This window comes from Lepidochelys kempii, chromosome 1 (genome assembly GCF_965140265.1).
Source record: "Lepidochelys kempii isolate rLepKem1 chromosome 1, rLepKem1.hap2, whole genome shotgun sequence".
NCBI classification, from domain to species: Eukaryota; Metazoa; Chordata; order Testudines; family Cheloniidae; genus Lepidochelys; species Lepidochelys kempii.
The window spans coordinates 255,958,294-255,970,076 of NC_133256.1; the positions used below are offsets into that span (position 1 = coordinate 255,958,294).

Genomic DNA, 11,783 nt, shown 5'->3' on the forward strand with positions numbered 1-11,783 from the left:
TTAATTGAATTGGCCTCATAAGCACGGACCCCACACTTGGTAAGGCAACTCCCATCTTTTCATGTGCTGTAATATTTATGCTGCTTACTGTATTTTTCACTCCAGGCATCTGATGAAGTAGGTCTTAGTTCAAATAAATACATCTGTTAGTCTCTAAGGTGCCACAAGGACTCCTAGTTGTTTTTGCTGATACAGACTAACACAGCTACCACTCTGAAACCACTCCTCATTTTCTACACTTACAATCTGAAGATTAGCATGTTCTTTCCCCTGCACCAGATAAGACATAAGGCCACAGGGAAACTGGTGGGATAGATTTCAGAGTAGCAGCCGTGGTAGTCTGTATTCGCAAAAAGAAAAGGAGTACTTGTGGCACCTTAGAGACTAACAAACTTATCTGAGCATAAGCTTTCGTGAGCTACAGCTGTAGCTCACAAAAGCTTATGCTCAGATACATGTGTTAGTCTCTAAGGTGCCACAAGTCCTCCTTTTCTTTTTGGTGGGATAGAGAAAACCCTGCAGTACCCTCATCCAACCAGTTCAGCCTGCCAAAACTATTAGTACCACCCCCCTCTGCAGAACTGAGACATCTACATTAGCTTGATTGGGAATTCCTTCATGGGAGAAACCCCAACCTAGGGCACTTTTTGATGTTCCAAACTACAAGCTGTCAGAGGAGCTAATACTCATTGTGGCTCTATACCAGCGTGCTGTCAGTCAGAAAGGGATACCAATAATTACACATATTTCAGATGCACTGAGGTCTCTGATATCACCACTCATTGTACCCGGGAGAAGAGGAAAAACTGTTTAACCTCTATTTCCTTTACTGCAGTAGAGAAGAATACTTACCTCTTCCCAACTGGGTGAAGCAGGAAAACATTAGCACAAAATGGTGGCAGAGAAGACATACAAAATAGTTGGAGGTGGTAAACTTTTTGTAAAGCAGCATACTTTATTACAACAGCTCACCTGCCATTTCAACAGCTGCTTTCCTCCCAGGGTTTCTTTTCACACCACATTTGTAAGGTAGGTTTCGGTGTACAGTATATTTATCCATAAGACAATGAACAACAAACTCATTAAACAGAACAAAACTCTTTATTCTGTTAATTAAACTTGTAAATGAGCACGGTGCAAAGGTTCAGCTAAGATTCCACCCACAACAACACAGGGGTGGGACGAGCGTTTGGTCACTGAAGCCCCTGCTCCCTGACCACAGGGTTTAGCTCTCTTCCTCTGAAAGAGAGAAAAGAGGTTGTGGTGGGACAATGTGAAGCAGCAGACACCCCATCCCCTGAGAAAATGCCACAACAACAACAACAAAATATCTTTTACTCTTCATGGCGCAATCTTGCCTGCCCTTTTCACCCAGTACAAGACTGTTCATTAGGGCCACATCTACAACAAAACAACACGACCACATAAATTGCTACAAATTATTTTTGTTGCTGCGTGATTCACTTGAGAATCTTAAAAAATTTAATTAAAAAAAAGTCTTTAGGTATTATGACTGTTCAGAAAACCTTCAAATAGTGAACAGATCCAAGTCCAACAGATCTGCCCAAGTCTACGAAGAGCTTAAAACAGCATTCACACCTTTTTAACATCCCATGAACATGAGCTTCAAGTCGGCTTGCCTCCCACAGTGGAGATAGAACATGAGGGGCACATGCCAGGGATCAGGGATTGTTTCAGGTAGTGGGGAGGCGAGCCAGCACTTGCCCCAGGATTTTCCTTCATTGTAGAAAGTATCCCAGTCTGCATGACTAGTGCACCCACACTCACTTTCCAGTCATCCATTTGAAATGGACTCATTAGCTTAATTGGTCTAGCCGCTCATTTTTAATGTCTCACTTTGGATTTGCTCCTCTTTATCTAAATGTCATGATAGTGGCTTGATTCTCAGTAGCACTGAGCACCTGCCATTTGTGCTGAAATCAGTCCCTACCACCCCCCCCCCCCCCAATGTCACAGTATTACTGAGCTGAGCTTTCCTTTCCAAGTTACTCCCCCTTCTACTCAGGGTTTCAGAATATGTTTTCCTCTCAGATGAATTAATCCCCGCCCCTCCCCGCATGTGAGACTCGTTGCAACTCTTTTCTCATGTTTTTAGATCTCTCTAGATTCCTTTGTATTTATTTCATTAGTCTTCCAGTCTCTGGGAGTAGTTAACAGGTTTACTCTGCTTTCACCACTGATCGAAAGATCCACAGTGACCGTACTCTCCACACACCACCTCTCACCTTGATAGGCAGCTTGGAAATTCTGAGATCTAATCCCCCAGTTACATTACCCCCTTTCTCTCAGGCCTCAGTCACTGAGCACCAGCGCCACTGAGCATTCTACAGACCTTCCTCTTCCTCCTCCTCCTCTTCATCATCATCCTCCTCATCGGAGCTGAAGGTGCCATCAGGGAGACTGTAAACCCGGATCACTTGCTTGTTGGGGTCTTTGAGGATGAGGTATTTGCCCTCATCTAGTTTCATGCAGACATCAATGACACAGCGCAGGATGCCCCATGCGTTCTCCATACTCAGGTTAATCTGGCTGGCAAACTCATTCGGCTTGAACTGCTGTGTGCCCAAGATCACGTGGCGTGCAGAGTCCTTTACGTGGTAACGGGACACGTACCTGGGGAGGAAAGGCAAAAAAGGTCAGGAAATTCAATGCCCCAGCCCAGACTTCATAGGGAAGTCACCAAAATGAGGTGATCACTTAGATTTTAACTTCTGGGCTGAGCTGCAGGAATCAACACCCCCCACTTCAAAGGGGAAAATGGACAGGACTCCCTTCTTGGGAGCCAATCCTGTGTCTCAGACAGTAACTGAGGGCTTGTCTACACTACCAAATTAAGTCAAGTCAGTGTACAGCCACTGCAGTAATTAAAGCAGTGTTTCACAAAACACAAAAGTCCTTCTGTCAGCAGTGTGTCCCCTCATCAGGAGTGCTTCCATTGACTTAACTGTGTGGGGCACTGATGACTGGAGTCCCGCCGCCCCGCAGGCTCACAGCTTGGAGCCCCCCTGCCGCCGAGGCTCACAGCTTGGGCTGTCAGTCCCCGGCAGCAGGGGGGCTCCAGGTGTGAGTCCCAGGTGAGGCAACGTAAGTAACGCAGTGTCTGCATGGACACTATGTCACCCTAACTACTACACCTGTCACGGAGGTAGAGTTATTAAGTTGACATAGTGGTGGATTTACATCACTGGGAGCTACATTGTAATGTAGATGCTTACAGAGTTAGGTCATAAGATGCCTTATGTCAATCTAACTCCGTAATGTAGACCAGGCCAGAGTAAAACGGATAGGGTTGCTAAGCCAAAGAGAGCAGGAACTACACTTCCATCGTCCAAAACAAAAGAGGTGATAAAGGAGATGATTCCCAGGTCCCACAAACAGGAAAGACAGAGATTTAACAATAGAGTCCTTAGCAGGGAGTTCTGATTCAAACAACAAATTAGTCTGAGGCAGCTGCACATCACATCAAGTGGACTGAAACCAGAGAGATGGCAAAGAAGCTAGATTTGAAATATCAAGCATCTTATTTTAAACACCCAGTCACCAGAGATGAAAAAAGTGTTCGAGAAAGTGTGTCGCAGCAACAAAGTTGATTTAAAATGTCAATGAAAGAGAAATATACATGGTACAAACCAGCACCCAAAGCTTCTGTTGTGCAACTGACTAGGTCGGCTGGCCAGCAGAGGGGGGTTCCAATTAAGAGAACTGCATCAACTCTGTGCCAACATTTTGAAATAAACAAGGAAAAAGCCACTTGGCTAAGGTGCTTTGGGGACTGGAAGAAGGAGAGGCTAATATCAGGAGTGGATTGCTCAGGAGATCAGTAATGGGACATAGGGCCATTCACTTTTAAGTTGCCAGGTTCAAGTCACAGATCCCCCGCCAATACATCTCTCGACGATGTGCCAGGAGTCTCAGTCAAGATCTAAACGGGTCACCACATTAACCACTATAATTATGTCCTATGTTCAGCAGACAAGCCAAGAACTGAATGGGCCATGGAGAATGAACTCCACTGTCACATGTACAGGTGGTCAGTCAGCAGGACATTGTGGGGAAGCAGCTTGCCTCAAACAACAGTCTGCATTGTACCCCATTCTGCCCCAGTCACCAATGCTAAAATATATTCAAAAGTAGGTTTTGGTTTGCCAAACGGAATAAAAATGGGAGGGAATTCTGCTCCTAAAACCAGCTCTCCCATACATATATACCACCACACGACAGCAAAAGCATTCAGAAGGTACTTGACAGACAAATCCTATATTGGTCTCACCCAAGTTTAAGATACTCCGATCCAGCCAGCAGTGCACAACACGTCCAACGGGCTAATTTGTAACTGTTGTTTTTCAGCTCGGTGGCAATCACAGCTCCTCTCTGAGAATCTAGCTTCTGACGCCAGTCCACTCCATTGCAATGCTGAAAAGAGAGGTCAAACTGACAGTCAACAAGCCATGGGTGTAATTATCTCTGCAACTATGATGAGAACATATAGGGATCACCTGCGAGCTACCCAATTATACTATGCAGAGAAGAGATGGGAGGCTTAAAAGGACTCCTTGATTCTGGAGGGAGTGATACGTACTGGCCAGTATACAGGGTGCTGGCCGGGGAAAAAAGTCAAGGGAGAGCTCCATCGGACTGGCTATCACATGAAATGCAGGAGCCTGGAAGAGGGTTCAAACAGACTACCCAGCACTTGGGAGACACGGAGTCAGTTTAGCTGGCACTGATGGTCCTCCGCAGTCACTGTTTTCTGATGGGATGTAATGACATAACAGACACATGGGGTGACGCAAGAGGCTTGTCTCACGTCTTGCCTGCTGTACCTGGTACATCAGACAGCAATGGAGGACCTAGAGAAGTTTGGTATCTGGTTCTTCCTCACCCTGGAATCCCATTCGTTCAGTGTTTTGATGTTGATGAATGATACTTCTCCGCCAGCTCCTGTCATCACTCCGTCGTGTTCACAGCGGACAATCAGGTCTATGTCATCTCCCAGTTTCCACCTTCGGTACCTGCAAGCAAAGAATCTGCTGTGTTATTTTCCACCCCCGCTCCTGGATCCACTTAAGCAGTCACAAAAGCCAGACCCTTCCTCCCCTATCGGCCCACAGTGAGGATTTCACCCCGCTCCTTTCAAACCCAGTATGAAGGTGAGAGATACCACCCTGAAGCATAAGTCCCAGAATCTCTCACATCACAGTGTGGCAATGCCCCTGGGAAATAAAGCTTTAGTCACACTACCACTAGCAAGCTGTTAATAGAAGTCACACTCCACCCCCTTCTGAACCTCCCTCCCCAAACCTATACACATGCTTGAAGCAAACAACACACCGGTACGCAACAGAGGCCACTTCGTTCTTATCCATGTCATCCTCCACAAATGGGTTTGGGTTGGGAAACTTGTATTTTTCCTTCCCCTGCAGAGAAAGCCAGGACAGATCACGAGAAGCCCAACAACTTGAGAGAATTAAGGCAGCTAATCAGAAACACAATCATAGATATGAATAATAAAATCATAGAAATGTAGGACCAGAAGGGACCTCAATAGGTCACCTAGTCCAGTCCCCTGCTCTGAGGCAGTACTAAGTATTATCTAGATTAGACTATCCCTGACAGGTGTTTGTCTAACCTGTTCTTAAAAACCCCCAATGACGGAGATTCCACAACCTCCTTAAGTAATTTGTTGCAGTGCTTAACTACCCTGACAGGAAGTTATTCTTAACGTCTAACCTTAAATCTTCCTTGCTGCAATTTAAGCCCACTACTTCTTGTACTGTCTTCTGTGGTGAAGGAGAACAATTTATCACCTTCCTTTTTATAACAACCTGTTATGTACTTGAAAACTTTGTCCCCTGTCAGTTCTCTCTTTTCCAGACTAAACAAATCCATTCCACCCCCCCCATCTTTCCTTATGGTCTGAAAAATGTGACCTATTAATCATTTTTGTGGCTCTTCTCTGGACTTTCTCCAATATGTCCACATCACCAGCAGCCACTCACCTTCCATCTGCCCTTGGAACTAAAGTCTCTTTCCCTCAGCCAATCAGCATCCAGCATTCCACAGAGCCTTTTAATTTGCCTCAGTGCTGTCACAATCCTGACTGGTTCAGTGATGGGGTGGGATTTCCTCTTTATGGAATGCTCCATGAAGAAGAAGAGGGGTGTTCTCTCTACAAACCCCCCCACCTGCACAAAGTTAATCCACACATCCAGAACTGGAATGATTTATATGTAAAGTAACACTGCAAATAGAGGTGCCTGTCGCTCTAATAAGAGGCTGCTCCAGCACCGATATTAATAGTAAGTTCCAGACCTGCAGACTCAGTCTTCCACAGTACTGTCTGCGTGACAGGCCTTGCTAAGCCCACTTGCCTCTTACCATTCTCAGACATTGCTGGGAGAAGTTGTGGTTGATGTAGGTTGCTTCCATGGCCAGGTTGCGAGGTGAATTAAAGGAGTTGCCCTCGTCCTGTGGTGGTTCATTAGCAGTTTCGCTCACTGTCAGCAGGTCTGGGAAAAGAGTCAAGTTCAAACGATCATCAGGAGGATAGTTACCCCTCTGAAAAGGGCACTCAAGCCTCATACTGTGCACCAAATCTGTTCAAAGCACATGCAAGTAGTGCAGCTGTTGGGTTGTTTCAGACACAGTGTGGACACTTGAGAGGTAATATTGACTTCAAGGGGACAAGGAACACTAAATGCAGAAAGCTGTAATTTGTTCCCTTGCCCAACCTTGATCCTAGCAACCTCCTCACCGAAGTCAGAATTGTCCCTCTTGTCAAAGAAGAGCTTGGATCCAACTCTCTGGACAATGATATCCCAGGAATACACAGAGCGAGTACAGCTCATCAGTGTGGCCAGGATGGCGTCTGTGGCAAACACATTTCCCTGGGTCTTCGCCAGCTGCAGACAGAGGGAAGAATGTGAGTGAAGACAGCATACATTCTTCTCCCCACCACCCAAAAGTAAACTGCAGCCTTAGCAAACCAGACGCTGATTCCCTTCTTCTAGACTCTGGAGGCTGGGCTGATACAAGACTCTGACGCACACCAATGACATCTGGACACAAACGTGTCAAATGCCACTGATCCTACCTGAACTCATTCAACAAGTTGGTCAGCCAAATGCTGCCCAGAAAATCCAGCCCTGAAAATGCCCCAACAAGTTGGGGAAAAAAGACAGAACTTATAACAGAGAAGGGATATCTGCATCTGCAAGGAAGAGAATAAGTTCTTCATCCTCTGTCCCTGACTTCAGCAACACTAAGAATTATCCTTTCCTCTCAAGACCAGAAATCTTGGGAATCAGATCTGTGACCCTGACATTTCTCTTCTCCTTCATCCTTCTTGCCTGTAGGTCTGCCTATCTGCCCATCCACAATAGGGCTTTCCTTTGGCTGATATCTATCCATGTGTTAATCAGTTCTGCCTTGGCCAATACCATTCCCTTTGGTATGGAGATCACAAATTTCTACTGTCTAAAGAGCAGGGTCCTGGGATATTTCTGTTAATCTCTTCTCACTCCAGGAAGCAGGACCATCTTGGACCCCTTGGCTTAGGACAGACAGGGAACCGCACGGTCCAAAAAATACCACACAGTAATATACATACTAGTGTATCTTGTGAGCTGATGGGCAGGAAGGACAATAATACCTTGCGAATGACTGGGTCATCAGTAGTGGTGACAGTGTGAAAGATGCGCTTGATGCTCCGCAAGGACTTTTCATTCCTTGTGGTAATGCGGTCAAAGGCTTTGTCATAATATTCCAAGGCGCCACAGCACTCTCTGCAGACATAACGAGTAAGTAGTCATGAGACACCAGCACAAATAACCCCATCTCAGAGTGCCAGGGAGCCACAGTGATTGGCAAGAGTATTTCTACTGACTTTGTGCACCTCCCCCAAAAGGAACTTCATAAAACTAGATCACAAGCCAGTACCCATCCCTTTCCACACACAGATTATGTCAAAATAAATACCCACAGGGGCCTCAGTTGTCTTGAACTCACATGTCCTGTGGCTCTGACACCTCCAGATAGCGCATCTTCATCAGCCGAGGGAAATCCATCTCCTCCTTCACCTCCCAGTCACTGCGAACTTCAACAGAGGAGTCGCGAGGCTTCTGCTGTGTGGCCAGAGGAAGGGCATATGGACAAAGAAAGAAAGGAAGAGACACAGCACATCAGGATTCGTGTGAGCACAGCAGCAGGAGGAGGGTGTTAGAGGAATGCTACCACAGGGAACAGGGTACACTGAAGTCTGTATAATAAGAGCAGCCAGAGGAACTGATCAAACAGCACAGTTAAAAATCAGTTACTTTACCTGTGATTTTTGGTCCCATTTCTGCCTCACTCCAAACTGCTTCTGAAATTTCTTTTGTAGACGTAGACGGTCTCTGTAAATAGAGGAATGTGACAACCTCATGAGACACAGTTCCATCAGCGTGTCCCCAGCACTCCCATCTTCACAAGTCACTGCTGAAACCACTGGGCTCTCAAGTCCCAAGCCACTCAGAGCATCTGCTGAACTACTGGACCCCACAGCAGGCTGAGGCACTGTATGCTCTCAATGACTCTTTGAAAATGGCAACAGCAGTTGGACAACCCAGCCTTTGAAGATTGCACTACAGCTCTTAGAAGGTGCACATGCTGCTTTTACAACAGTAATTTATTTTCCTGAGTTTGGCTTAGAAAACCCTGTTGGTTCCACAATCATCACATGAAACCATTACTTCAAACCACAGCAGAGCCTAGCAAAAGACCTGTCTTGGAAGTCTTGGGTTTTTGTTACAAAAACTCAATTGACAGAAGCCAGTTAGCAAACCTAGACACCTGATCAGAGATCCAATACCAGCAGAGAGTTCAGGTTTGGGGCCCTCACCTCTCCTTCTGTTTGGCGCTCTTAGGCAGGGTCTGCATGTTGAACTGAAGCATGTTCCGGCGGTCCTTGTCTCGCCGAAGGTTCCTCTGAGAATGAGGAAGAGAAGGGAAGGGATGTTCAGGTTATAAATGATATCTTTACAGCAATTCCACTGTTTCAGAAAGGGTTCAGGAAATGTGCAAGATACCTGTGCAAATCTCATACGATTCCTTTGGTATGCCGTCTTCTGTGTACGTGCTGTGTCCACAAGCTGGAAGCTGGTCTCATCCTCCTCATGAAAATACGCATACTGGCTTCCCCCACCAAACTGCGATGAGTACTTATCTGAGGACACAATGACCCAAATTAGCTTACTGCTGGTTTGTAAACCATGCCTCATGAGAAGAGCTCAGCGTTAGCACGCCTACCCTGTCTGTTGGCTCACCCGAGCTTGAAATCAGAGGTAGGGCTTTTCTCTTAGAGCAGTCCATTGTGGGAGGGTCCCCCATCCTCCCAGACAAGTTCCTTTTCACAAGGAAGCTCAAAGCCAGGAGAAACCCCTAAGGATGGAGACAGCCCCAGGTGCCTCTCTCCAAGGGTAGGGCACACTTCTGAGTTCAAGAAACTTCTCTCACTTGGTGGAGATCTGTAGGACATAGGTTTCATAGACACTACTAAAGACAGCGATGAGGGAAGGAAGCATCGATGATGACAGAAGAAACCTCACGTGAAGTATCTCAGACAAGAGCAGCCACCAAAATAGCACTTACTTGTGTATCTTTTGTCCTGATAAGTGGCTCCTGTCCAGTCTGCAACCTAATAAAAAAAACGAGGAAAAGTTGATGAGCGTGTGTCAACCAACATTTTAAACTCGCTCTCCACAATCTCTTAATCCAGATGCCACTCATTGAGAGAAATTAGTGCTTTATGTTCCAGAGCCTACCTTACAATCATCTTATAACTATCAATATTCTTTCAAACTCCCTGCTCTGCATACACACACTATCAAGAGGTCATGGTTCATATACCACTTCTTGCAGCACCTGCAATATGGGAAAAGGAAGCTATAAGTAGCGGAGCACCAATGGTATGTGTGAGTGTGCATGTGGGGGCACTGTAGGGAAAAGTACAGGACTCAGACAGCCCATATGACAAGAACAGCTAACAGGAATTGCCACGCAGATGAATACATGGGCATTAACTGATTGCTCCAGTGATTCATTTAGCAGCATTAGCACAGGTACCTTTCCCAGACGATCTCCTTTGCTGAAGGGCTGATATGGCATATCTTTGAACTGCTCAGGAACAGCACATGGACCCCAACCTGAGGGGTTGTCCTGGATCACAGGCGTCATGAATTTAGCCATCTTGTAAAATCCTTTAAAAAAAAAAAAGGGGATGGGGGTGGTCAAGTGTTAGGAACATTTTAGCCCTACAAGACTGAAGATAAGGCTGCTGGGAAACTTCATCTGACAGTGACTGGGCAATGATGCCTATTCAAAAGACAAGAGAAGGCAGCACCATTTTTATTGAGGCCACACACACAGAAAAGTTTCCAGGGTCAGGGTCATTGCCCAGAATTTCTGGGGTCAAGGAAAAGGTGAAAGTCTCAGGAGCTCTGACAGCATTGTCCGTATGTAATGTAATAATTACTTTCCTTTGTAAGAATCTTATCAACTGAATTGTTAGACAAAAAAAATAAAAAATAAAAAAAAAAATCAATAGTCAAGTAACCTGCCTCTGCCAATGACAATATAAAAAGCCCCAGAAAAAAATGTTTAATATCTCTCTTTACTGTGCATAATAGCACAATTATTTTCCCTGATGGATGTTTCTTTCTGACCACAGCTGGAGACCACTTTATGCCTTTATGCTTGGGGATCTGCTGTCCTTATAGTTCTTTATTGTCCTAGCTAATGTCAAAGAAGCAGCTACCCTTATTCACAGAAATGTCTAATCCTGTGTCACTAAGACCCAGTTCCTCAAAAGTATTTAGGCACCTAACACTCAAGCAAATCAGCGGGAGCTAACCACCTAAACCTTCGAGGATCGGGGCCTACATGCTGGGCCACGGCTAGTTCCTGCAGCAGCGAGTCCCGCAGGTTAGCGAGAAGCGGCGAGCCAGCAGCCCCGCTCCGCACATGGTCACTCGGCTCGGCGGCGCGGCAGGGCCCGGCTCGGCGTGTGCGGGAGCCGTGCCCGGCAGCCAGGGTCCAGCCGAGCAGCCCAGCGGGGAGGCCGGGCCTCTGTCCCAGCCAGGGCAGACGCCGCGCGGGCCGAGGCCCCAGCAGGCCCGGCGAGGCCTGGTCTCCCCGCGGGCGGCGGCCTCTGGGCCGGGGGATCCCGTGTCCAGGCCGGATCCGGGCCCGGCAGACTCCGAGCCGCGGGGCCCCGCGCGCGCGCGCGCGCCCCCCCCCCTCACCTGCGGGGGCCCGCGGGTCTCGATGGAGGCAGATGCGCGCGGGCCGGGGGCTGCCGGCTGCCGGAAAGACTGGGCTTGGGCGGCGCGCGCACAGTCACAGACGTCATCACGCCGCGCCCGCCCCCGGACGAACTGTCGTAAAAGCAGACAGGGCTGTTCCGTTTCCGCTCGGTGAGGGAAGACAAGTGTTGCCGTAAAGCACAAAAGTCCACCCGGGCTGTCGTAAACGAAAAGAACACGCGTCATTGTAGGACGTCAAAGAGCGCCGCGAGCTAGAAAGACCACCCTAGTCCCGAGGCTGATTCCAAGTCGGGGAGAGAGAGCGCGCGAGCGCAGTCAGTCCCTCAATTTCCCACAGTGCACCGAGCCCCGCTCGGCGCCCAGCATATCCCCCAGTGTCCCACAATGCACTGCTTCCTTTCCGCTCGTCCTGCGCTGCCGTGGGGCCGAGCGGGTTGAGGCTGCGCCCGGCCGTGGGCCCTT

At 47.5% G+C, this 11,783-nt stretch overlaps 1 protein-coding gene across 3 annotated transcripts; it reads right to left on the reverse strand.

The window, feature by feature from the left end:
* Nucleotides 1-1,082: 1,082 nt before the first annotated feature.
* On the reverse strand, nucleotides 1,083-11,435 carry EIF3D (eukaryotic translation initiation factor 3 subunit D). 3 transcript variants are annotated; one of them, XM_073325137.1, is made up of 15 exons: nucleotides 11,301-11,435; nucleotides 10,123-10,256; nucleotides 9,649-9,694; nucleotides 9,087-9,223; nucleotides 8,900-8,985; nucleotides 8,342-8,414; nucleotides 8,029-8,144; nucleotides 7,673-7,805; nucleotides 6,776-6,923; nucleotides 6,400-6,530; nucleotides 5,353-5,438; nucleotides 4,904-5,033; nucleotides 4,292-4,434; nucleotides 2,354-2,634; nucleotides 1,083-1,239 (listed from the first exon to the last, which is right to left on the reverse strand). In XM_073325137.1, the coding sequence occupies exons 2-15, from the start codon at nucleotides 10,243-10,245 to the stop codon at nucleotides 1,226-1,228; spliced, it is 1,647 nt and encodes a 548-aa protein (XP_073181238.1). In that variant the 5' UTR covers nucleotides 10,246-10,256; nucleotides 11,301-11,435; the 3' UTR covers nucleotides 1,083-1,225. The 3 variants fall into 3 exon arrangements, with proteins under 3 accessions (XP_073181238.1, XP_073181245.1, XP_073181254.1); XM_073325144.1 differs by having other exon boundaries at nucleotides 8,029-8,141; nucleotides 11,301-11,434; XM_073325153.1 differs by lacking the exons at nucleotides 10,123-10,256; nucleotides 11,301-11,435 and adding an exon at nucleotides 9,324-9,524 and having other exon boundaries at nucleotides 9,649-9,685.
* Between the last annotated feature and the right edge of the window lie 348 nt (nucleotides 11,436-11,783).